Here is a 25,060-nt window from a genome sequence, read left to right on the forward strand (position 1 = left end):
TGACAGAATTAGAATTTTTGGGTGAACTATCCCTTTAAGCTCAACAATCAAAAGTTTTGCTTTAGCAAGCAGAATGTGGAGATGAGATCCCTTGACTCTATAGGTGATAATTCCTCTTTCATTCTCCACAGCTTAAGAGAGACGAGAAGAGCGTCACCTGTTTCTATGGCTGCCCACAGAGGACCGCACTTGGGGAAATCAAGCCTGACGCACACGGGGGGGGAATAAATCTAAGCAATGTAAAGCAAGATTACCAAGCTTATCTTCACCTTTAAGTCGAGATGAAGAAAAGGTTACATAACTAGAAAATAATGGAGATAACAGAGGACTTTCTATGACTAAAGCACCTGAGATGTGGCTGCAAAAGATTGAGGATCTTTTCCATCAAAAAAGTGGCTATAATAAATCAGGGAGAGTTTCTGCTGTAGATTCTGGCTGGAAAATATGGATCCGACCACATCCATCCAAACCATCATGCAGGACAAGGTGGGTTTCACAAGGAAAACTCTTGAGTCATATTTCAACCCACAGTTTGTTACTCCATCTATGATCATCTTAAGTAAAGTGCAATGAGCCTCACCTTAGGGAAATCATCGATTTCCTTCAGTCGCTTTTCGATTTGCAGACGGCCCCCGTAGCGCGTGACGCCATAGACCACAGTCATCACCGTCTGCTTCACCACCTTCCTGCTGATGAAGCCCTCCAGCACCTGCGCAATCTTCAAACCCTTCTCTGCATCCCGAGCCCTGAACTCTTCCACCTATGAGACACGGGACAGTTCACCTTTCTGAGAATCCATACATTAATACACTTATTAGTCACAGTTATGCTAGGGATTGGTCACAACTGGCAATTTGTTGAACTCTTGTTGAACAACTGCCTAATCATATAGTTTGACTAGTGTTATATTTATTTATTTATTTATTTTTTATATATATTTTATATATACAATTTATAATATTTTATATATTATAAAACAATATATTTTAAAAAATATTAAATAGACTAAGATATTTATATAATTATTATATAAATATATGTAATATATTTTTTGAAGTCAAATATAAATAAACTATTAATATAAATATAACATTTTCATATTAACAATTACATTTTATATTTAAAAAATATATAATAAAAACAAGATAACACTATTATATTTATTTCATCATTATAATGTCTTATATTGTAATATTTCATAAAAAGTAAAAGTTGTATTATTATTATTATATTTACAACATAAATTAAATATAATAAAAACAATATAAAATAAATTCTTTGTAATATCTAAAAACAAATGCATAGATCTCTATATTTGGAGAATAAATATAATCCTAATATTCTAAAACATAATATTATATTATGCCATGTGTTGCAATATATAATAAAAAAATTATTATTATTAGATGTATAATAAAATAAATCAAATAAACTGGTAATAATATTTGAAGAAATTAAAAAAAAAATTATATTTTCATTTATATTTTATATACAATACTATGTATTTTATTTATTTATTTGTGACCCTGGACCACAAAACCAGTCATAAGGGTCTTTTTTTTTAATTGATTTATACAAGCTAATTTATCAAGCTAAATAAATAAGCTTTCCTTTGATTTATAGTTTGTTATGATAGGACAATATTTAAAAACCTGGAATCTGAGGGTGCAAAAAATCTAAATATGTAAAAAAATGAAAATTACATTTAAAGTTGTCCAAATTAAGTCCTTAGCAATGCATATTACTAATCAAAAATTAAGTTTTGATATATAATAATGGTAGGAAATTATATGAATATATATATAACAAATAAGTATCTATAACTTATTTTAAAGACCCCTGAGGGGGAATTAAGAAATAAAATGATAATGATAACCGAAATATCACAATTGTCCCTCACTTATCTATAAATATCTTAATCTGCATGGAGAGAGGGGCAGGTTCATTAATCACACATGAGAAGTGAAAGGTGTTGACCGTCTTATTGGGGCTCTTGAGAGCTTACCTTACGAAACAGAAGGTCTGATGTCAACTACTGAGGAACAATGAGGCTGTTCTGGCCAAACCCTGACTCAGCAGAGCTCATTGAGATGTCTGCTATGTACCCTTCAGTTAAGGTTAGCACAACCTGATGTTTCTGGCAAGACTGGTACAACACTGTATTTAGAGTACACTGTGCTCCTAAAATATACCCAAATCGATAGGTAGGTCTATATCTTAGATAGTGTTCTCTAAAAAATACGTAGTCTTCCCAGAACTGAAATCTGGGGCTTTGAGACCATAAGTTGTGGAGATGCAGCAATTTAAGATGAATATTAAACTTTGATGGAAAATAAAAAAGGATGTAAAAAGTCTCAAAGTTGCCTTGAAAAAATAAATACAAATTTAAATAAACAAAAATGAAAATGGTAAAGGCTGACTGTGGATGTGCTCTAGTGTAGTGAGTCCCACACAGGAAAATTTTGATTTTATTCATTATCACTTAATAATAAATTATTTTTCCTCCCAAGTTTGTGTGGAATATATATATATATTTATTATTATTATTTTTATTTTAACTTTTGTTTAAGTTTTTATATTTAAAATTTAAATAAAAATACATTTTAATAATATGTAAAGGTCACTGTTAAATATTATTATCAGTTTATTTGTTCGATTTTACTATAAATCTTGTTACCTATAAAATATAAATTATGAGCACTATAGTTATAAAAAGTAAAATTATTTTTTGTTACTTAATAATATAATAAACAATTATATTATAAACATTATAAATAAATAATACATATGTTTAATTTATAATAAAATAAAATAACAAACTTAAAAAACAATTAATTTAATTAATATAAATTCTGCTAATTACATAATCTAATTTTATTAGAATTTTATTAGAATATAGCTGATATCATTTTAATATTTATATTTTTCTTAAAATACAAAATGTGCAATAACAGTATAATAGTTAATACAAATATAAATATTGCATTTTAAATATAATAATAAAATAATAAAACACTTAATTAACCACAATAATGTTCACTATAATATCACATTATATAATATATTAATCTGGGTTAAATAAAACACATTTCTGAATCTCTGAACCTTATTGATGGAACTGTGGAGTAACTTAGGACAGGGAAAAGTTGGGAAACGCTGCTCTGGAGGGCTGTAAGATGCACTGCCGCCCTCTGGTGCCGCAGTGTGACTGACCTGCTGAGCTACACCGCTGTACACATCCTGAGGCAGTTCACAGGGCATGAGGTTCACCGAAGTAGCACCAATCACATCCCGCCCGAGGGCAGCATAGTGCTGGAGGCCGTTGCACGAACCGTCCTACGAGAGAGAGATAGAGAAAACATATATCTATCAGTTTAAAGTCTACAACTTATCCCTAAACAGCAATTACGTGTTATAGTGTCTGTTTAGCAAATGCTGGCAGTTCCTAAAGATTCAGTACCTGATGAACAGGAAAATAAGAGATGAATTTGGTGTGGTCGGGGGAGCGGGAGGCATTTGCTATCTCCATACAGCAAGCCAGTGCCTGCCACGGCTCATCTGCATTCATCCACCATTTGCGACCCTGCAAAATAGAGCTGTGACTCTTCGGGGAACGAGGAATGTGACAATCATTTCAATAAAACACAAGAATATGGCTCAGTCGTAGCTCATAGCCTGCAGTGTGATGCGTTTGAATCTGAATGTACTCAATACATAGAAGGTCTACACGCAGAGCAAACCGAGTTCTGCCATAATAAAACCTGAACATGGCCCGAAAATATTTACGACAGTATGAGCAAATTTAAAGACCAAACCTGAAGGTAAACATTAGAGGATTTAAACAAATCCTGTAATATAAGTATGATTTTTAATAGCATAGGATGACAATATATCTAATGTTGAATGATATTATAATACATATATATTCTGTACTGTATATTTTCTGTAACTATATTTTATATATACTGTATGGTTATGACCCCAAAATGAATCTCAGGTCTGATTTTATGCCTCAGACAGCTGGAAAATAATTCTAAATGCAAATTAAACGCAATTAAGCATCAAACCGTGAAAAGTCAGGAAATGAAATAAGCTTATGCAGTTTGTGGTAGTAATAATAATAAACTAAAAGTTGATTTGTTAAATTATTTTCTTGTGTACTATAAGCATTTTGGTGCTACAATAAATATTTAGAATAATATAAATAAATAATATTTAATAATAATAATAAAATATTAAATAGATATAAAAGTTACACAGTTATAAAAAAAATCATTTATTATCTTTAATACTAGGAACAATATTAATAACAACAACAACAAAACAATTATTATTATTAATAACAATAAATTATTATTATCAGCATTACAACCACCTTTAATACAATATTGAAATAAACAAATTAAATAATATCACAATTACTACTACTAATAATAATAATTATCATTCTTAACAGTAGTAGCAGTAGTACTTGTATCATTGTTATGTATATGGCCGAATACTCTAGGTAGAAAGTTAGCGAATAATAATAACAATAACGACAAAGTTTTAAATATTATTCATAATTATTATTTTAATTTATTGACTGACTTGAATAACATTTAAATAATAATTAATCTAAATAATTGAAATTAAATACATAATAATTTTATTTTTTCATTTATACTCATTTATTTATTTCCATCACTATCATCAGCATCAGCATCACCACTCATTGCACACTCAACCAATAAACCTTCATCATACACATATGGTACACTGGCCTGAGACTCTGATCCCAAATGCACAGCAGACCTCCAATATACATTCTGTTGCACAAGCAACTTGACCAATCCATTTGTTTTTGTGTCACTAGCCATACATAAAACTCCTAGTGCATAAGTCAGGTAAAGGTGCTATTGAAATGCTTACGTCAAGAGGATGGTCTGCCGAGTCTAGGATGTCCTCCATGATACTCTCGGCATACTCCAGTCGTCCAGCTAGTGAGCTACGCTTCTTCAACCCTGTGAGGTTCACCAGGTGGATCTTCAACCAGTCGAGGCCTTTGGGCCCGAGAGGTTGTCCCTCCGCGAACAGCAGCAACCCCCTGGTCACGTCACTACCAAGGTGGTTGAAATAAGGCGGCCGGGGGTACGTACGTCCTCGGAAGTCCATATTGTGTGGAAACCAAAAGGTCTCGTCCCTCATGTGGTTGGCGATGGACAACTTATACAGCGCGTCCATTCGGAGGCTGTGCATCTCCGCCACCTTCTTCTTGGCTTTGACTCCCTCCCGTTTCATGTAGGCCTTCTCGGCCTGAGTGTAGGACGGGTCATGAAGGTTGAAGCGAGGAACCTCGGGTGCTTCGGACAGTGGTGGAGGAATGCAGAGCTTTTCGTTGCCTTTGTCGTTAAAGATTGAGATGATGATGTCCAACAAGGGCTTGTTGATCTTCCAGGGGCAGCTGCCCAACTGATTGAGAGAGTCCAGCACGGCATGGAGATCCTCATCTCGGCTCTTCTCCAGGAGAAGTTGGTGTTGGATGGCTCCATCGGTGGAGCGCATCAGCTTGGTTGGCGTCAGCAGGTAAGCGCCGCTCTTTGGGGACGTCCAGGGAACGGGGGGACACAGCATGGGCATGACGTAGGAGTCAAATGTAAGTTTGGTTTCCATCGCAACCCTCTGGATTTGTGTCACTATAGGATGTGGTTTGATGAAGCCAATCTGAGGTGGATGCCAAAGAAGAGAGTGAATGAATATCGAGATATCCCTTAAAGGCATGTCACAAAAAGGACGTTTAACATGGACAATTAAATGCTTAAATGCCGTGACAGATCTACATTAATAAACATCTCTTGTCGCTAGCTCCCAGCAGGCCCGTAACCCAACTCAAATAAACCAGAGATGATTTATGTGTGCTGCTGGAAAAGTGTTTATGGTGCACAACAGACGTAACTATCTTTGACAGCCGGATAAACAACTTCTATTCAAAAAGAAAGAGAAAGCACATGTACCCACACAAATGGCAAAATAGTCCCAGAAACACGATGGGTGTGAATGCAGAATTATGAAATTCAACATATCAAAATACGAATTTGACATGATTCATTTGACGTGATCTGTTCGTATGTTCTTGTATAAACAAGAAGGGATGGGTACTGATGAAGATTTTGCAATTTGATTCTGGTTCATTTGGGTAATTACAGTCATTCAGTATTCAGGGCTGTGTTTCAGATTTATTTGAAGCGGTAACTAATTTTTTTGAGGTATTCATTAAAAGAGTCGGCCATGAATCAGACTACACTGTTGGTGCTGCATCATGTGGATTCATTCAAAATAATAAACAAATAACAAGTAATTTGCTTGTAAATCGAGCCACACAGGTCATGCTATAGGTTTTTGAATCAAAAAAAAAAGAACCAGTTTACAAGAGTTATTTGTTTCATGAATCGGACAAACCTATTCATACTGTATCTTGCGGATTTACTGAAAAAAAAAAAAAGGTTTAAGTAATTTGGTCGAGAATCGAACTACACTGGTCGTACCATATGTTTTTGAAAAACTAAAAAGAATCAGTTCACAAGAGTATTTTTTTTTTCATGAATCAAATTAAACTATTCATGCTGTATGTTGTGGATTCATTAAAAATAACCAGTTAATTAAAGCAATTTGTTTGAGAATTGAACTACACACTGATCGTGCTGTATGTTTTTGAATCATTAAAAAGAATCAGTTCACAAAAGTAATTTTTTTCATGAAAGTCGTTTCATAAATCAGACTAAAAAGATGTTGGGGTGGTGTTGGCGCAGTGGATAAGACCTGCCGGGTTCGAATTTACTGTGAGACACCAATGTGGCGTGCGACCTCTGACATATATATCAATTGTAAGTCACTTTGGATAAAAGCGTCAGCTAAATGAATAAATGTAAATGTAAATGTAAAAAGATCTAGTTCATAAGAATCATTTGTTCATGAATAAAGCTAAACTTGTTGCACTGTATTTTGGATTCATATGAAAATGTTCATAAGAGCCATCTGCCCAGGACACACTGGTGTCACTATATGTGTTTTTTTTTGACTAACACACACACGCACACGCACGCGCACGCACACGCACACGCACACACACACACACACACACACACACAAAAAAAAGAGCTCAAGTGTGATTTGTTCATAAAATATGTCAAAACAAAACAACTTGTCAAGCCATTTCACTAAACTAAACCTCAAAAAGATAAGATGGAGATCACCTTGCTACAAGGTGGCGTTTTCAATGTCTCGAAAAAGGAATGTAAATCCACCTGACAGCATTCATACCACAAGAATAATCCACAGACACGCTAAACTGAGAGCTCTTTCCTGCTGCACAGGCCATCTGCAAGCTCAGCGGAGGAACGGGAGTTAAGCTTTGGGTCTTTGAAGCCCACGGTGCATGCCAAGAGCCAGGGCAGCAGCGTTGGGAATGAGATTTGAGGACAAAAAGGAATCTCGCCCAATCATTTCGGGCTCTTCCTCCCGCTTTTTGCAATCCCTCAGTGGTTAATCAGACAGGCAATTAAGAGGACAGTAAAAAAGAGATTAGTTTCGCCACGATCCGTCTTCCTCCGCTGGCCTGCGATCACTCGCACAGGAAAAATGATTCCATAATTCATGAAAACATGCATGTCCATGAGAGCTTTTAGATGGGGAATGGACGGTTTATGACACGAGTTATAATGAACAGTCATTTGACTGTCTGGTCATGAACAGCCTTCAGTACGGAAGCAAAAACACTTCAGGGACTTGCAGAATTTTAACTAGTATAACTTCGGGCCCTATTTTAGCAATCTAAGTGCATGATCTAAAGCGCAAGGTGTAGGTACACTTAGGGTGTGTCCAAACCACTATTGCTAGTTTAACGACTAGAAAAACAGTCGCCGCAGCCAGCGCATGGTCTAAAAGGGTTGTCCCTATTCTCTTAATGACTAATGGGTGTGTCTTGGGCATAACGTGCAATAAACCAATCAGAGTTTCATCTCCCATTCCCTTTTAGAGCTAGTTGCGCATACGCCATGGCAGATTCACTATTTATACGATGGCATTTGCAAGCGCGAAGACTTAATATGTCTCCAGAAAGGAAACGGTGCTGCTCGTGCGCAAGCAAATAGGTAGCCTAATTCTGATACATGCAATCACTATCCATTATGACATGCAAGCATTTTTATATTTATAAAAAGGTGCATATTACTAAAGTGCTCCTTAAATGACAAAAAAATACTGTGCCATTGACCTTTTACCAGGATTTAGTTGGTCAATGGTGCAGTCTATTTCACATGCCTCAAAATAGCAAATCATCAAACGATATGCCTGAACACATCTTGTTTTCAGACCAGGCTTTGTCGGGCTGAAACTAGCAAAAACCTCTTGCATCGTGCCTGGCTCCAAATTGCACTGGGGGTATGATAGGGCCCTTTGAGTCTAGCTGGTCTGCACCTCTTACCTTATGATTGCTGCGGAATGTGTACATGTGGTAAAGGACAGGGATGAGCTTCTTCTCTTGAGCGGGATTGAGGATGTCGCTCCAAATTTTGAGCTCACGAACCATCAGGTCAACCAGGAAGCTGCCCAGCTGTACCATCAGAACCATCGGCCAAGGGGTGTCATCACTTAAAAGAGAGGGACCGCTGCACCTCTGCATCTCAAGACTTGCCCAACACTCCCGTGGCAGCATGCCATTGGTCTGTGATGAAACAGGAGGTGATATATAATGTAAAAGCCAATTTGATTAGAAAGTGAAGGTGTCAGATCTGGCCAACCAAAGCTTTTACCTCAGTGTCTTTCGCCAGGAGCTCAGAATACGAGTTGTAGATACTACCAAGCTTCTCGATCATCTGACTGTGGCTCTTCTGCCGGATGGAGTACAAATTGTAGACACGGTTTCCCATCTCCTCCGCCATGATAAGCAAAGATTCACCACTGGGTGACAGTTTGTTTAAACCCTGAATCATGATGTTCACATAATCCTGATCATCCAGGATACACAGGTATGGGTATATGCAGGTACTCCAGGACTTCTGGCTGTTGCTGGATAATACCCGTTTCTTTTCCTTCAGTGTCTGGAGAAGAGCTTTCTCCCAGTGTTTGCGCTGCACTGCTAGTAATTCTCTCTGTAAAAATATAAGTGTATTTGGTCACGTTTTATTTGAAGGTCCAATTCTCACTACTAACAAACCATTAACTACGACTCAATAAACTCCTTACTTGCAGCTTATTAATACTTAGTATGGTAATTTTTAAGCTTAGGTAGGATTAGGGATGTAGAATATGGTCATGCAAAATATGTGCTTTAGAAGTAGTAATGAACAGCCAATATGTTAATAATAGGCATGCTAATAATAAGCAACTAGTTACTAGCGAGAATTGGTCCCTATACTAAAGTGTTTTTTTTTTCAGAACTCAGTATGTGCCACAATATAACAATGGCAATGAAGACAATAAATTCACTTCAAAACAACAAAAATCATGATGTACACTAACAGTTTTATATACTTTTGTTAAAGCTATTTTTTCCACACAAAAAATACTATAACATACTGAAATATTAACTTGAAATCTAATGGGGACTTAGTAAATATTTTAGGAGTTTAGCTGACAAAAAAGTTTGGGAATCCCTGATGTAATACACTACTTTTCCCCATTACAGGAACATAGTGAGAATTTGGGGAGAGGATGTGACTAATTGTCATGAAAATAAAGTGTCTTAATTCTCCTAAAATAGGCCTCATTATCATTTCATTGCAGGCTTCAAATTACAAATTATATATTTTTTTCCTTTGGATTTTAGGGTGAAATGTGACATTTTTGGACAGTTTTCTTTTTTATACCATTTGTGGCCTTTACGTTACATCACATTCTCCTCTCAAGCAGCCTGTGGCTTTAAAAAATAAAACCTCATATAAATGTAGATGTGAATTTTATGCACGACACAATTCAGGTTCGGTGGGCAGCCGAAAGTGGGTCATCTCTTTATCAGATGCTTTTCTGGTTCCCTGCAGACAGGCAGAGCAGACGGATGTCACAGATCAGTTTTGCTGACCCACCGATGGAAAGGTGCCTCTCTCACAGGGCTGGTGGGAACACATTACAATGCATTTCTATTCCATTAAACCCTAGCGCAAATGTTGCGGGACCACAGGGGACCTTTCTCGTGAGGGAACGCAGACAGAGGAGCAAATGCCAGTTTAAAAAGAAGCTGGATTGTGGGAATATGGCTACTTTTAATGCATGAGCTGGAAACTTTCAAAAATGTCTGCGTTTAGTCAATGGATCATAGCTTAGGTGCAAATCTGGATCCTAAAAAAATATAACTTGTTAACTATTGAAAGGAAAAATCTCCCACACATCTGTATGCGATTTTGAAAGTCCTCTTTATGGTAGTTTGCTATGTTTGGGGATTCCCACTGTGCTTGTTTCAGAGAACCCAGCCATAGCAATATTAATTCTGGCCCATAAACGGACATAAATAATTTGGAGTAGGGAAAAGTGGGGTAAGCTGTGCCACCTTTTACTTATGCTGCCCTCTAGGCCAAGAGCAATAAAATAAAAACCAATATAAATTATAAAAAAGTTGTTTCCAACAAGGAGAAAGTTCAGTCATTAAGCCCTTTCACACATACAGACTTTTCCGGAAAATTACCGGTAAATTGCCGTAAAGAGATCATGTGTGAACAGGATCTTTTCAAAAATACTGGTAAATTCGTTCCGGCAATTTACCGGTATGAGAAGTTGTAACATTACCAGTAAATTGCCGGTATTCTGCTGTGTGTGAACGCAGAAGGAAAATTACCGGTATGAGCACGTACGAGTTCAGAACGCGGTGACGTAAGACGTCTACTCCGGGCCAATCATAACAATGTGACGCATTCACGCACTGTTTAAGAAAATAAAATAAATGTCATCCAACTGAAGCGACGGTGAAATTAAAGCGCTTCTCCTTATCCGGGCGTATGAAGAAATTTGTCGTCATCTGAGAGGAACTGTTAGTGATGCAGTGACATATAATAAAATAACTGTTAACTGTCTCCGAGAGCAATGCATTCACAGGACAAAGTCAGGTCATCAATAAACTGAAAACATTGCGTCTTAATATCTAAAAAATAAACGACCATCACAAACGAAGTAGTAGTGGAAGTATTTCTTGTTCCTATTATGAATTTTGTCAATCTATTTGGGGATCCTGCTACTCCACAAATCCTGTAGCTCTAAACCAGTGAAACTCAACCCGCGGCACGTCATGAAATCACATGCGGCCCACCATGCCGAACACAATAAAAAAATAATAATAACTTTAAGTTTTACAACTTATTTTAGTTTTTACATAGGGAAAAACACATAGGGTACAAATGAGAAGTCAGAGCAGTGAAGAAGAGTGCTGGACATTCGGCATCAACTTTCGGTTTGCCCCGCAACTCACTTGAGGATGTTCAGCCCGTCTTTTTTTCCAATTCTCCCAAAACAGCTTATACTGTTTCAGTTATTAAAATAGTTCAGTTTTGTATGTTTGGAGCAGTTTTTGATCGTTAAACAGGCCCATAAGTTTTGTTTTTAAAGCGGCCAGCACAGAGAGAGAGTTGATCATAGCCTATGTTTAATCAGTTTAGCCTTCTCAAATCATCACGAATTGTCTAAAATAAAATCTAAAGATATAAAACAGTTCAAGCATGTAACAATGTTTTAACCCAGATACATGTGCGCTATATCAAATATTTTGTGCGGAGAGTGCAAGATAAAGCACGCTTTTTTGGGGACATAAAGGTGCCAGCGCGATCGTAATATAAAATAAGTATAAAATAAATAAATATATCTATAGAAAGCTTTAAATTACTACTTAACGAAATGATAAAAACAAACAACAAAAAATCTCAATACAATCATAATCCGTTTAGGAGGCGCGTCTAATGAGGAGATGACGAGTCAGGCAACTTCATCCTTGGGACACAGACTCAGAAAACACTAGTTTATTAGTAAATAATACAAATATATTTTCCTCTGTCACATTCATGGTAATTTTTCCGGTGCTTTGGGACATCTTTTTAACTCTATTTGAACGCAGAACTGTTTATCTGCGCTGATAGACTATTTGATATGAATTTGGATCAACATATAGTCTACATTTGTGAACGCACCTTTTCAGCAATGTCGCGCGTCTTAAAGGATGCAATTTACAATCGCAACTTCATTGTGCTATTAATCCTTTCAAGCCGATTTTCACTAAATTGGTCAGCTCCCTACAGCATCAGGTGTTTTATTAATGGTGAGTATAATTATTCAAACCAGTCGTCTATTACGATGTCTCTGTAACAAAAGCAGTTGCATGAATACTAAAGTTTGAAACAAAAAATGAAACCATCAACAGAAATACTGAACACGTATTACCCTCCATGTTTAAAAATACAAGCGCAGCTGTTTAGAGGTTAATGACGTCACAGAATTTACCGGTATTTTGGAATGGATGTGTGAATGGTGCTTTTCCGGAAAAAAGACGGAATGTCGTTGACTGTGTGAACAGCGCATATTTGAATTTACCGGTAAAGTCGTTCCGGTAATTTTACGGCAATTTACTGGTATTACTGTGTGAAAGAGGCTATTGTGGAATATGAGAACACAAACTACATTCCATTCAAATTCCCATCCAATATTTTACAGCATATTATTCAATTTTACATAAACCAGCCAAAATAAATAAATAAATAAATAATAAAAGTAATTTTAACACAGCGAAGCCATTTTATAACATTATTTACTGTACCTGTACCAGTTTTTTAGCACTGGCACATCTTACCCCAAAGCTGGCACACTTAACCCCACAGCTACCATTTTGAAAAAAATAAATAAATAATAATTTTATAATCCATAGCTAATCTTTAGCCAAATTAACATATGTTTTAAAAATTGTGGATTCATACCATTTGGGCCATATTTTTGGTGACAGGCTTTAAGGCCTCCACGGAGTCAATAGTGATGGTAGTGGCCTTCTCCATACCCAGCTGAAGACTGAACCGGTCCTGCAGTTCTTTCAGGCTGAAGTCCAGTTTAGGATACGTGTCACCTTCCCTCTGAAACACAAAAGATAGGAATGAAGTTGTAGAACCATAAATTAAATGCAAACCAAATGCACTTTGCTGCTTAATTTATTAAAAATAGGATTACCATCTGAGATTCAAATGTGGCTCTATTACCTTTTACTTTATTTATTAGTAACTATTTTATTGTTATATCTTATTTATGCTAAATTTCTAATGTAAAATTGTATTAATTTTAAACTTCTAGATTTTTTTGTCCTAAATTGACGTTAAAATGACGGTTCTACTTAACAATAACAGTAAATAAATGATTGCATTACATTAAAACATTTGCTTTGATATATTTTTTTAACTTTTAAGTAACAACTGTAGTAGTATAATTTCGAAATGCTGACTTTCCAATGCATAACTTTATTTTTTAACAATTTTTTTTTTTTTATTAATTGTACTAAATTAATGTTCTAAACTGACAGCCTTAATATTAACATACTAAGTATGATCATAATTGCATATTATTATAACATCCTGGCACAACCAGTGTGTTTTGTATGTGTACAAAATCATAAGAGAGCTCAAGACGACCCGCTAAATAATGAGCGCTGAGAATCTCTCATCGCCGGAGGCTCAAAGTTTAATATTACTGGCTCTGTATAACTGGATATGAAGGCTGAGAGGGTTTAAATCTCATTAGGATAAACATAAAAAACGATCATTTATTTGACTGCCAATTATGGAGACTATTTACTTCAACCTTTCACAGGCTGCACACTTTGTTATGAGGCCCAATCGAAAGATGCCACTGCGCTTTATGGCCCAATTAAAGAACCAAACATCATTACGTTTAAGTGCACTTATATATTTAAAAGAACCAAGAAAACAAGATAGCTAAAATTACCATACGAATGTCAAATGTATTTATTCGGTTTCGTAACTTCCATGTACAGCCAATTAAAATCTAGTGAGGTTGAACAGTCCCACTCTTGCGGGTCTGGCCGGCAGCCAAATGTGTGGCTGCATTAAATACGAACTGTAAATACAGCATATCTTATAGCAACAGCTTGCTAAGTGGTGCAGAGATCGTGTTAATGTGGGCTGTGCGTTGACATGTGCAGTCATTTATTATTCTAAGGGAGGCATTGGCGGCCTGCACAGACATCTGGGAATTATGGCCAAACACATCATGGAAGGGCTATGACAGAACAGGTCAGCCGGAGCGTTAATATTTGCGAGGAGAGAGCGACTGCTAAATCTATCCTCAATAGAGATCACATGGACGCCAGCCAAAGCAAGCACAAAGGTTGTGGAGGGATAAATCATGCCCACGGCGATGACTGCTAAAGCCCGATTAGGCAGAACACAAGATGCAGTGTTGTGTACGGTACGGCTCGGCTCGGCAGAGGCCCATATTTCCACAAAGCCACAACCTTGACAGGGAGAAGCACGTGTGGTGACCTCGGTGTTAGGGATGTGTCATCCCAGTCTTCAATGATTTAGTGAGGTTGTATGAATAAAGGATGCATTGGGAGGCAAGAAATGCCATTTATGGCAATGAGGCAACATCTCAAACTATCACACAACATGACTTTAAAGTCAAAAGACATATTGAGAATTGTAAAGAGGTAAACGGGATGAATTGGTGGTATTTCCTCACTTAGTGCTCAATAACGGCCAATTATTTGCCTTGATGAAACTTTAATAGTGAGTTTTGACGGTGACAGAGGCCTTTTTTTTCCTCTGAAGGCGAAACTTATTTTAGAATATTTTCTTGCCATGAACTTATCTGACCATGAACTAAAATTTGTCACTGGTCAATAGTCAATCATGAAAATAGTTCTATGTCGATGAATATATGGATTGATGGATATATGTTGATCCGTTAATTAAAAATTATATAATGTTTATTTTTTTTTATCACAAAATAAAAAAAACTGACAACACCAAAACTACTACTACATGCAAAAAAACAAAACAAAATCTAATTAAACACCAGAAAACTACTGCAAGCAGTATATATAAACAAATTTATCTTTGACCTCATTTTTTGTTAACAGTGTCAATCATTACAATAGTACGGTATATATATATATATATATATAAATAAATAATATAGAATATCGTAAAGTCTGGAGTAAGACCACAGTTTTGTTTTCGCTTTCATCTGGACAACAATCACAAATAAAACGAGAATAAAATAAAATTACTACATTAATAAAAACTAGCAAACAAAAAACAATAAAACAAAGCACAAGAAAGCAAAACAAAGCAAACCAAAAAAAAAAAAAAAAGGTCAGGACAACAATCATAAATGACAAAGGAATAAAAATAACTACAATAAATAAATAAAAATAAACAAGCAAAACAATAAAACAAAGCAAATCACAAAAAAGTGAAGTAAAAAAAAAAAAAAAAAAATCAAACAAGAAAACTTCTGCCAGCAACATGTTTAAAAGCAAAGTGGCTAACATAAATTGCTAACAGAGTTTATTTAATGCTTTGTGAGTTGTAGCATTTTCATCTCAGACCTTCACATGACCCAGTTCTTCTATACTTTCCAGGAAAGTTTCCATTCAAGGTGTTAGGAAGTGGGGTGTGGGTTACAAATGGGCTCATGTGCACCTGAGGTAATGAATCAGTTGGGGACTGGCCCAATAACACCCCCCAGTGTGCCCAAAAATAGAGTGGGCACCTCTGTTCGAAGGAATTATATAGCAGATGACAGCTGACATGGTAGTGAAACTCTTCATTTTGACACACAAGACAAGTTCAGGCAGGTCTTTTAATGCTGACAGAGAAGACAGGTATATAGTTTTATGAAAAGCACCACCTGTTTTATGGTTCTATCAACCTTCACTTCAAATCCAATTTAGCAGTGCAATTAACCTGTTTTAATAACCAGATCACTAACAATTCACAATGGAGATTTAAAGCAATAGTTCATATCTATAAATGGAACACCCTTACATAAAGAAAAAGGACAACCAAGTTTTTTTATGGGTAGTAAAATATATACAGTCAAGGGAGTCCTAACAGCATAAACACTGTATATAATTAATAATTCAGAAGATAAAATGAAAAACTGAATGAATAAAAATTACAAAGTTAATTTTATAAATACAATATAATAAAGTAAATGTCATAATTAAACCTATAAATATAATATGTAATATGATGAGGAGTATAAAATAAAATCACATGTATTTTTATATTAAAAAACTTTAAGCTTTACAAAGTAAAATATTTATTTAATATAAATGCATTTTTTTTTACTTTCTATTCTAATCAAATGTTAGTCAAGTCAGAATGACCTCCTCTCATAGGTTCATGAAACGGTCGTCCATAAAATGGGTTGCTGTTCTGTTGTAAGCAATCTTAAAGATTCTTAAATGTATTTAATTTCAGAAAGCCAAATAAAGTGCTTTTGCTTTCACCTAGAAACACACAGCATCTGCCTGACATGAATGCTTCAACACTAACTGTGGTTACTGAAACCACGCCTTCTTTCTTTATATGAACATTTGGGTGGCATTACACAAATATTTCCACATAGTGACGTAGACATGTGGGACATCTTTGAATGAGCTGTTTCAGGGGGGCGTGGCAGAGTCTTAACTTTGATAAAGACTATCTCTTTGGATTTGAGACTTTACACTTTGCAACTTCACAGATCTTCTTCATGCACCAAGAGCTTGTAACACTCCAAAGTTTAAATCTTTAAATTGCATCATATGACCCCTTTAAGAATACTACTTATCCCAAACTTTTGAAAAGTAATAAAACAATGTAATATAATGTAATGGTACCTCAGCATAAAACTGTTTCACCAATGGCAGGGAGCAGACAGGCTGATCTTTGGATGCACTGGGTTGGTATTCAGGATGCACCACACGGACGGCCCTCAGAACCATTTCTCTTTCATCCTTTTTAAACACACACTGTCTGAACACGTCATCCGCGGACAGGCCGTCCACTTCCATCTGCTGCAGACACCTGTGTGGACCAGAAAAGAGATGATTATATTTCACAATAACATGTATTTGAAGCTGAAGTCTTACTTGTTTCATTGTTAATTTCTAATATCTGATAAATATGCTCTTGTTGTTTCAAATTCACAGCAATTGTGACTATATTACCAGGTGAAGCCACTTGTTTTTTAAAAATGAATGAAAAGGTGGATGGGAACGGCCTTATAATGAGAAAACTTCCACGACCGCAGCACCTGGGCTCATAGAGCGGAGACTGGCGGGGTGTCGGAGTGGAATATCAAATATTTGCATTGACACGGAGCGCCTTCGAACAGAACGTTCTGCTCCCTCTGGTAGTGGGTGTCAGGTGGGCCACTGCCATATGTCCAAGAATTACAAGGCTATGTTTATTCGAACAGAAAAAGTGTTAATAAAGTCAGAGCCCCACGCAGCTGGAATGCTCATTGTTGATGTAGAGCTGTGTTCATGTCGTGGACAGAATACAAATTACAGCACTCTGGAAGAGAGAACAAGTTTGTGCCAGGGAGAATAAGGAAGAAATGGTTGACGACAGACTACCAAAATAATTGAAAAAAAGTTCTACCAAATATGAAAATTTGCTGAACATTTACTCACCTTCAGGGCATCTGAGATGTAGATATCTACAGTACAGACCAAAAGCTTGGACAGACCTTCTCATTCAAAGAGTTTTCTTTATTTTCATGACTATGAAAATTGTAGAGTCACACTGAAGGCATCAAGGGCTATTTGAACAAGAAGGAGAGTGATGGGGTGCTGCGCCAGATGACCTGGCCTCCACAGTCACCGGACCTGAACCCAATCGAGATGGTTTAGGGGGGGTGGACCGCAGACAGAAAGCAAAAGGGCCAACAAGTGCTAAGCATCTCTCGGGGAACTCCTTCAAGACTGTTGGAAGACCATTTCAGGTGACTACCTCTTGAAGCTCATCAAGAGAATGCCAAGAGTGTGCAAAGCAGTGATCAAAGCAAAAGGTGGCTACTTTGAAGAACCTACAATATGACATTTTTTCAGTTTTTTCACACTTTTTTGTTATGTATATAATTCCACATGTGTTAATTCATAGTTTTGATGCCTTCAGTCTGACTCTACAATTTTCATAGTCATGAAAATAAAGAAAACTCTTTGAATGAGAAGGTGTGTCCAAACTTTTGGTCTGTACTGTATAGAAATTTTGCATTACATTACTTGCTCACCAATGGATCCTCTGCAGTGAATGGGTGCTGTCAGAAACAGAGTTCAAACAGCTGCTAAAAACATCACAATAATCCACAAGACTTGAATTAACATCTTGTGACGTGAAAATTCACATGGTTGCAATAAAATGAGCCTATCATTAAGGAGCTTTAACTTCAAGCTATTGCGTTTATAATCTATAATAACGCTTCCTCCAGTGAAAAAAGTCCTCTCATATCCACAAACACATTTGTTTATAAACAGTATTTGATCTGTGCATATTTCTCTTCTGATTCAGACGAGACAACTTTTTCACTGAAGGAAACATTATTACAGATTATGGACTTGTATTTTGGTTAAAGACGACTTCACGATAGATTATATCACCTACACTCAGCTTTTTGCTGAACAAGATGTTAATTGATGGACTGGACACATGTATATTACTTGTGGATTATTGTGATGTTTTTATCAGCTGTTTGGACTCTCATTCTGACGGCACCCATTCGCTGCAGAGGATCCATTTGGTGTGCAAGTGATGTAATACTAAATTTATGCAAATCTGCTCCGATCAAGAAACAAGCTCATCTACATTTTGGTGAGTGAATTTTTAGCTAATTTTGGGGTGTACTATATCTTTAAGTAACATCCCAAGCTCCTATTTCTAGCTCAGAAAGAAAAAAAAATACAGAACTGAAATGAATTCAACAAACCTGGAAATACTTATTTAACATGAACCACACCTTAGAAAGTCTATAAACCAATGAGAATCGTGCTGTGGTACTAGTTGTAAACTAGTGAATTAAGCACATTTAAGGAGATCTTTTACATTACTGGGAGGCTGCAGGACAGACTAGGTTATTCCTAAACCTCTGAGAATTCAGTGATGGTTTCCAAAGCAACAGGCTTCATTGGGCGTGAAATGCATTGATGATGTGTCTTCAGTGCCCTCTATTGGGCACACAGCGAGCAGATGAAGCCACCGAGGGCAATGCGAAGCCTTGAGAAAGACATGCCTTTACCCTTCCCATCTTGTGCGTGACAGAGGAACAATCGCATCATTACCTCCTGAGGGTTTCATTCAATGCTCTTGTAAATGTTAAACCCTCCGCTGATGCAAATGCAATTAGGAGAGGCGGAAAACTCTATATCGAGGTAATCCTGAAGCATTCTTTTAAAGGCTGATCTCTTGTTGGGGACAAAGGAAGTTGATAAATATAGAGGTTAGTGAGAGTTAGGTTTTCTGTAGAGCTTTCAAAACCCTGCTTTCGTTGCATTTGCCAAACGAAGGTCTATGCAAAAGCGTTAAGCCTTTGTTTGGCCGAGCAAAACTAAGTGGAGTAAACCTTACAGTAGGTGGCATATTTCATGCGATTTTGGATTCCACAAAAAATCAGTAACGATAATCGTTTGGTACTGAATATAATAAATATTCAATATCGACCAACTATAAAAATATATAATTGTATATGTTAATTTCCAGATTTTTGTATTTATCTCATGTAATCCAAATCGATATACATTTTTCATACATTAGGTGTTCTTTTAGTATTATTTATTAGTGCAGTTACTAATGTCAATTAATCGCATCCAAAATACAAAAAAAATAAAATAAAATAAATACAAATAAAATTTTGTTTACATATTATAAAACATTTGGGTGGGGGGGGGGGGGGGGTTTGGATGTGATTAATCTCTAGCACGGTCAAACGATTAATCGCAATTAATCACTTTCAAAATAAAAGTTGTTGTTTATATAATATGTTTGTGTGTACTGTGCATATTTATTATGTATATATATAAATGCACACACATACAGTATATATTTTGAAAATATTTACATGCATATATTGATATTTATATAATATCATTTTGAAAGCGATTAATCGCGATTAATCGTTTGACCGCGCTAGAGTCAACAATTTCAGACACATGCACCTTGTCAAAATTTCCAGGTTTTAATCTATTCTTTCGACACTGACAGCTCTTAGGATTATGTTAACGCTTACATTACCGGCTACGGACTACACTGTTCTTACAATCTAAACAACAGTGAACGGCTGGTCCTAAAGATCGTGATTTGAAACCAAATGTGCAAAGAATACGACAAGCTCGGATTGCAGGGAAAGATGCAACAACCATGCTGCATGAGAGCTGAAAGACAAATTGAAACTGTGGCAAGGAGAACAAAGAGAGACAGATGGGTAAAAAATAGGCTCCTCTGGGGTTTGTAGAAAGAAGACTTCCACTGCACAACAGTGTGTTTTTGCCATCAGCTTACAGTGATCGATCACCCATCCAGCTGCCACAAGCCTCCCTGCACCTGTCCCTCTGTGCTGTCATTGCACGGCACCACATTTACCTCAGCAGTCACTCTTAGCACTAATCAAATGCAGATACTTTGCATTAGCCTTAACAGATGCACAAAAGCCTAATATAATCAATTAGATCACTTAAAACGGTTACAATGTGGTAACAAACAAACAGCTAAAGATGGAGCACAAAGGGCACAACTGTCTGGTGGATTTAAAACCAACATGAATCTGATCATTTTAAGGTGTTTAACAGTTGCGTCCAAATTGAAATATACACTACTGGTCAAAAAAAGTCTCTTAAACTTCCCAAGTCTGCATTTATTTAATCAAAAATAGAAATATTGTGAAATAACTTTAAAATTCAGCATTTATATATATATATATATATATATATATATATATATATATTATTCTAATACATATTAAAACACAAAAATATTTTATTAAATATTTATAGTAAATGAAAAAGTGGTAGCCCTAATGACAACTTAATATATGTGACAATGTAAAAGTGAGGCAAAAAAAAAAAATCTTTGATCTTTTTTGATCTGCCCTCATTCTGTCAAGGATCTCCTCGTATAAATGCAAGCGAGTAGGTGTTCATCTGCTAAATTCTTCCACCCTGAGATGAGCAGCACACAAAACAAATAGATGACCAGAGAGAAAATGGCGGTCCACTGAGTTAATGCTCTTTAGATGAATGACCACAATTTGAATTTCTATTTTTGGACACGGTCAAGGCAAGCTCAGAATAATCCTATAGTGAAATGGATGAATGGATCGGATCATGGGGTATGCAGTCATAAAAAAAGCATATATATTATCCTCATCACGAATTTGCATGTTTATGAATTTAATTTGGATTCTTATAGGGAATATAAAGAGAATGCAGGAGTCTTTGATACACATGAATTACTGCACACTGCAACACTGACATCTAGAGACACAGTCTGGAACTGTCAATCCATTAAACAATGTGACAGTCATATTATTGAATATTTTAACACTGAATGATTCTGTCATCATTGTACATTTCTAACTGTTCCAAAAGCCCCTCCGACTTTATTCACCCCAAAATTATATATGTATATGTATATAGTTTTCTTTTTTTCCTTTTGATCTTGGAACAAACAATGACCATATAAGAAACTTTAAGAAACCTCCTCCTTGCAAACTAGTGATGCAAGGTCTGTTGGATTCACCTATGTGATAGGAATACACTGAAGTACATGAATGAAGTAAGTGTTTACCTTTTTATGATCCATGTTTGACACTCAGGCATGCGGCCCATGCACTCCAGAGCAGCACTGTAAGACGAAACATTGGGTTTCAGACCTGCTTCTTCAATCAGAATGAACAAGCGACGAATGTGATTGAAGGAACCCTGCAAACACAGTTAAAAATGCCTTTAAATTACAAAACAATACTGCAAAATTATAAAACATGTCGGCACTGATGGCCTCGTGGGACAGTGTGCTGATATACAGTGCCATTGTGCTTCGAGTGTCCTGAGTTCGAGTCCCGGCTAGTGGACCTTTCTCGATCCCATCCCCTTCTCTCTCACCCACTTCGCTTCCTTTTGACCTATACTGTCCTAACTAAATAAACGCATAAAATGCCATGAAAAAAAAACAAAAAAAAAACTACCTAATAAATCTAAATAAATAACCTTTTTTATATATATATAGAAAATATGTAAACCTGAAGGGAAATACTGAAAAATAATAAAATATTTTTGAAAAAGGTGATAGAACAATCAATATCCTAAAAATATTGAGCAATTATTAATTAAATAAATAAATAAAGACCAAAAAATTTGGCAAAATATATAATATGTGTGTGTGTGTGTGTATATATATATATATTTATTAACAACAACAACAAAAGTACCTTTTTATTAAATATTAGAATACAGAACGTTTAAGAGATACTGGACCCTGACATACCTATCATTCAATAGTTTGGGATGATTTTATATATATATATATATATATATATATATATATATATATAAATATAAATATATACTTTCAAGACAAATGATAAAAGTTGTTCTTTTGAAATTTCTATTCATCAAATAATTCAGAAAAAAAATGTGGCCAAATTTTCATGAAAACATTAAGCAGCACAACTGTTTTTAAGACTGAAAATAAGAAGAAATGTCTCCAAACATCAGAATGAATTCTGAGCGATCATGTGACACTGAAGACTGCAGTAATGTCTGCTGAAAATTGAGCATTGCCTCTACAGGAATAAATTACTTTTTTATAATCTATTTGAAAAAACAAACAAACAAAAAAACAGCAATTAAAATGTGAAATATTTCTTACTTTCTATACTTTTTTTATTATATTTTTTATCAAAATGAGTAAAAAGAGAGATGCAAATGGATCATCATTAGATTAACATCATTAAGAAGTTTACTATATTTTCATTCATTTCGTTTTGTAATTTGGTAACTATATTTTTGATTAAAAAAGGTTACTATAATGTAAAAAGAGAGATGCTTAATACATACTCTTTTGGCCCACATCCTCATCACGATGTTGTAGGTGCTGATAGACAAGTGCGTGCGTTTGGATAACTGTCGATGATGAGACAGTAGGCAGCTCTGAGCTCGAGCTACATCATCGATGAAAACACACGCCTCCAAGTAACAGCGGATTCTGAGCTGAGGATCTCCATAGCGGTTTCCTTCCTTATCCTCCAGAAGCTTTTCAGGAGCACTCAAGCTCTGCTGGTCCATTTCATTGTCTACACCAAGCTCCTCTACCTCTTCAAATTCTTTATCTGCCAATTTCTCTTGTGTAGACATCTCAGAAACACTGCCAACTTCACTGCTGGAGATCTTTTGCACTCCTGGAAACCTTATGGCTAAACTTTCTGAGACTCTCGAAACCTTCTTTTTAGACTTTTTTTGCACAGAACTGACTTTGGAGGATGTTGTGGTAGACGCAGAGGTCTTGGAGTCTTCTCCTTTAGTTCTTGTCTCACTTATTTTGCCTGTTGTGATGGTCTTTGTAGATGTACCAGGACGCATCGAACTCCCTTTGCTGTTTTTACCCACAACGGCCTTGTCGTGCGTTCTGTGTGAAGTTTGTTTTTTGGGATTAATCCACCTTTCACGCTTGAGTTTCTCCATCCAGCGACTTGCGTGAGCTTTGAAAGGCATGACTCCTTCAGTTCCACCTTTTTTTGCAGACGGCCCACTTTTAAGCATTTCTACTTTTTCTCCTGGCAAGTTCTTTTGACTATTCCCAGGTGATGTTTTCTTTATTTTCTGCTGCGTTTTAATGATTTGCACCTTTGAATGTTTGACGTCTACAACGGCGTCGGATTGCAGCTGTTGGATTCTGGCCTCCAGAACTGTGGAAAAAATGTTAAGAGAAAACTGTAGTGCACATGACAGTATTATGCACCTTTATTTTACTTAACAATGAACTTCTATTAATGTATATTAAGTTAAATAATTCTAAGTTTAATTTTTATATGTATCTCCCCTGCTTGAGTGTTTAAATCAACACATATCGTAAACTACATCATCACCCAGATATATTTTTAAAGTACATTCAGCTTCACCCACATACTGTAGATACAGTACACTCACATAAAGCAATACAAGCATAAAAGATGAAAAGGGTTTTTCCAAGCATAAAAGCAATATAATTTTAAGTGTTTTTTAAACTAAATTTACATAAACATGTGTTTCCTGCTTAATTTTGTTGGTGTTGTTTTTTTAAAAATCTAAACTACTCACTTTACTTGCATATATTATGTCTTCTATCTATCTATCTATCTATCTATCTATCTATATATCTATATATTTTATATATATATATATATATATATATATATATATATATATATATATATATATATATTGTCAATTTAATTTGGTGCTCACACCTAAATGTGACATAAAGCAATATAAGTGAAGTGACATTCAGCCAAGTATGGTGACCCATACTCAGAATTTGTGCTCTGCATTTAACCCATCCGAAATGCACACACACAGAGCAGTGAACACACACACACACACTGTGAGCACACACCCGGAGCAGTGGGCAGCCATTTACGCTGCGGCGCCCGGGGAGCAGTTGGGGGTTCGATGCCTTGCTCAAGGGCACCTAAGTCTTGGTATTGAAGGTGGAGAGAGAACTGTACATGCACTACCCCCACCTACAATTCCTGCCGGCCCGGGACTCGAACTCACAACCTTTCGATTGGGAGTCCGACTCTCTAACCATTAGGCCACGACTTCATAAGCATCAAAGATGAAAAGCGTTTTTAAAGCGTAAAAGCAAAACTAAATTTACATTAGCACGTTTCCTGTTTAATTTGGTTGTTGCTCTTTTAAACTCTAAACTACAAACTTTACTTGCATATATTATGGTTTATATGTATTTAAAAAAAACATTGTAAATTTAAATTTGTCTTTGACCCTATACAGCAAAACTTGCTTGATTATTAGTGTCATTGTAAAATCTAAGCTATAATATCACACAGCTCTGTATGTAAAATAGGA

The 25,060-nt window shown here is 35.9% G+C and overlaps 1 protein-coding gene across 1 annotated transcript in view; it reads right to left on the bottom strand.

The window, feature by feature from the left end:
• The window catches only part of LOC132159853 (DNA-directed RNA polymerase, mitochondrial-like), a 57,082-nt gene that overhangs the window by 30,990 nt on the left and 1,032 nt on the right, over positions 1 to 25,060 (bottom strand). Inside the window, exons 3-12 of the mRNA XM_059569483.1 lie at positions 23,054 to 23,901; positions 21,786 to 21,919; positions 16,844 to 17,030; positions 12,927 to 13,076; positions 8,790 to 9,128; positions 8,462 to 8,701; positions 4,912 to 5,703; positions 3,461 to 3,583; positions 3,214 to 3,336; positions 581 to 760 (exon numbers count right to left, since the gene is read on the bottom strand). Of these exons, the coding sequence (XP_059425466.1) occupies positions 581 to 760; positions 3,214 to 3,336; positions 3,461 to 3,583; positions 4,912 to 5,703; positions 8,462 to 8,701; positions 8,790 to 9,128; positions 12,927 to 13,076; positions 16,844 to 17,030; positions 21,786 to 21,919; positions 23,054 to 23,901 (3,116 nt within the window). The remainder of the gene's footprint in view (positions 1 to 580; positions 761 to 3,213; positions 3,337 to 3,460; positions 3,584 to 4,911; positions 5,704 to 8,461; positions 8,702 to 8,789; positions 9,129 to 12,926; positions 13,077 to 16,843; positions 17,031 to 21,785; positions 21,920 to 23,053; positions 23,902 to 25,060) is intronic.

The sequence above is a fragment of the Carassius carassius genome, chromosome 16 (assembly GCF_963082965.1).
Source record: "Carassius carassius chromosome 16, fCarCar2.1, whole genome shotgun sequence".
NCBI classification, from domain to species: Eukaryota; Metazoa; Chordata; class Actinopteri; order Cypriniformes; family Cyprinidae; genus Carassius; species Carassius carassius.